The sequence below is a fragment of the Cyprinodon variegatus genome, unplaced genomic scaffold (assembly GCF_000732505.1).
Source record: "Cyprinodon variegatus isolate N-32 unplaced genomic scaffold, C_variegatus-1.0 Scaffold705, whole genome shotgun sequence".
In the NCBI taxonomy this organism is placed as follows: domain Eukaryota; kingdom Metazoa; phylum Chordata; class Actinopteri; order Cyprinodontiformes; family Cyprinodontidae; genus Cyprinodon; species Cyprinodon variegatus.
Genome location: NW_015151158.1, coordinates 168,519 through 169,931, shown reverse-complemented (window position 1 = coordinate 169,931; position 1,413 = coordinate 168,519). Strand labels below are relative to the sequence as shown.

Below are 1,413 nucleotides of genomic sequence, written 5' to 3'. Positions count from 1 at the left end.
TGTGAGATCCCACAATACTTTTGCGAGATCCCACAATACTTTTGCGAGATCCCGCAATACTTTTGTGAGATCCCACAATACTTTTGCGAGATCCCGCAATACTTTTGCGAGATCCCACAATACTAATAAAAAGTTTATTTTTTCCCTCCATGTCCCTTTAGGAGCTCCGTACTGTTTGGACCTTTCTGAACATGTGCAGCAAATGGACTGATCCAATATGGTGGACACTGAAAGGGGGGGGCTGAGACACACTCATTATAAACATTTTGATGGCATTTTAGCGAAAGGATCTTTATCAAAAACATATTTAATGTGCACAAATAAGGAATAGTTGTATTAACCATACATGTAAACAGAGTTTTATGGTATAGGCAACTGCCTATTACTGCCTAATGGTAAATCCCCCCCCGCATGGAAAAGAGATGACTTTTCCACATCTTCCACCTCGGATAAATAACATCATGGAGTTCAACTGATTTTCACTTTAGGTGTTTGACCTGTTTGTCTGTTCAGGTTCGGTCCAAGTCCCTCTCCGAGTGTGTGGAATATTATTACCTGTGGAAGAAGAAGCTGAGTCTGGGTGTAAAGACCCCGACTGACCTGACCGTCAGTCTGCCTGGAGCAAATGTAAGAAACAGGATTTTTCTGGTTTACAGTCATTTAAAGGAATTGTTACTACATAAATATTCAAAGAATAAGCAATGCCAGCTCTATGGGTAGACATGGCTAAGCTAGCACAGTGCTGTTATAGACAATGGCTTCATACCAGTCAATGTTTTGTTGAACCAATACCAGCGTTGGTTCCTTGGTTCATCCCGCAACAATCCTGTGGGTTTGGTCTTTCTTTTTAAAAGCGCTCATGATTTGGATGGTCTTGAATCTGTCTCAGGTCAATACTCTTAGCGTTTTATGAAGACTTGGCCCAAGGACTTGGAACCAGGTTCAATACTGATTAGGAACTTGTTCATCTGTTCTTAGAACTTATCCCTGTTGATCCGGTCTTGGCACCCTACTTGTGACTTGGTAACTTTTTGTTGAAGCTGTGGATGAGCTAATTTTCCCCAAAAAGTAAAAAAAATTCAATCCCCTGGACTTTGTTTCTTAGTTTGAAGACGTTTCTCTTCCATCCAGGAAGCTTTTTCAATTCAAAGTGTCAGAAATAGCGTCCAGTATCCCAACAAAGCCTTGTTTTTGTTTAGAAAACATGCAAATAGAAACGGATGAACGGGTCCCCCCCTTTGGAATGGGGGTCGTTTGGCTTCTTTGTTAGCCTGCAATGCCCCATACCTGTCTATGTCTCTGAAAGGGGGGTCGTTAGAGGGAATTGTTGGCCTGGCTGAACAGGGGAGGTCTTCTGTAAAGGGTTATGATGACAGCAGCGATGATCGTCTGTGGAGAGGTTGTTTGGTTTCT

At 42.2% G+C, this 1,413-nt stretch overlaps 1 protein-coding gene across 3 annotated transcripts in view; it reads left to right on the top strand.

Annotated features, from left to right (window-relative positions):
- Positions 1–1,413, top strand: part of LOC107097540 (transcriptional-regulating factor 1-like) — a 14,940-nt gene that overhangs the window by 9,066 nt on the left and 4,461 nt on the right. For all 3 annotated transcript variants that reach the window (XM_015394711.1, XM_015394709.1, XM_015394710.1), the window contains exon 13: positions 514–627. In XM_015394711.1, coding sequence (XP_015250197.1) covers positions 514–627 — 114 coding nt within the window. The remainder of the gene's footprint in view (positions 1–513; positions 628–1,413) is intronic.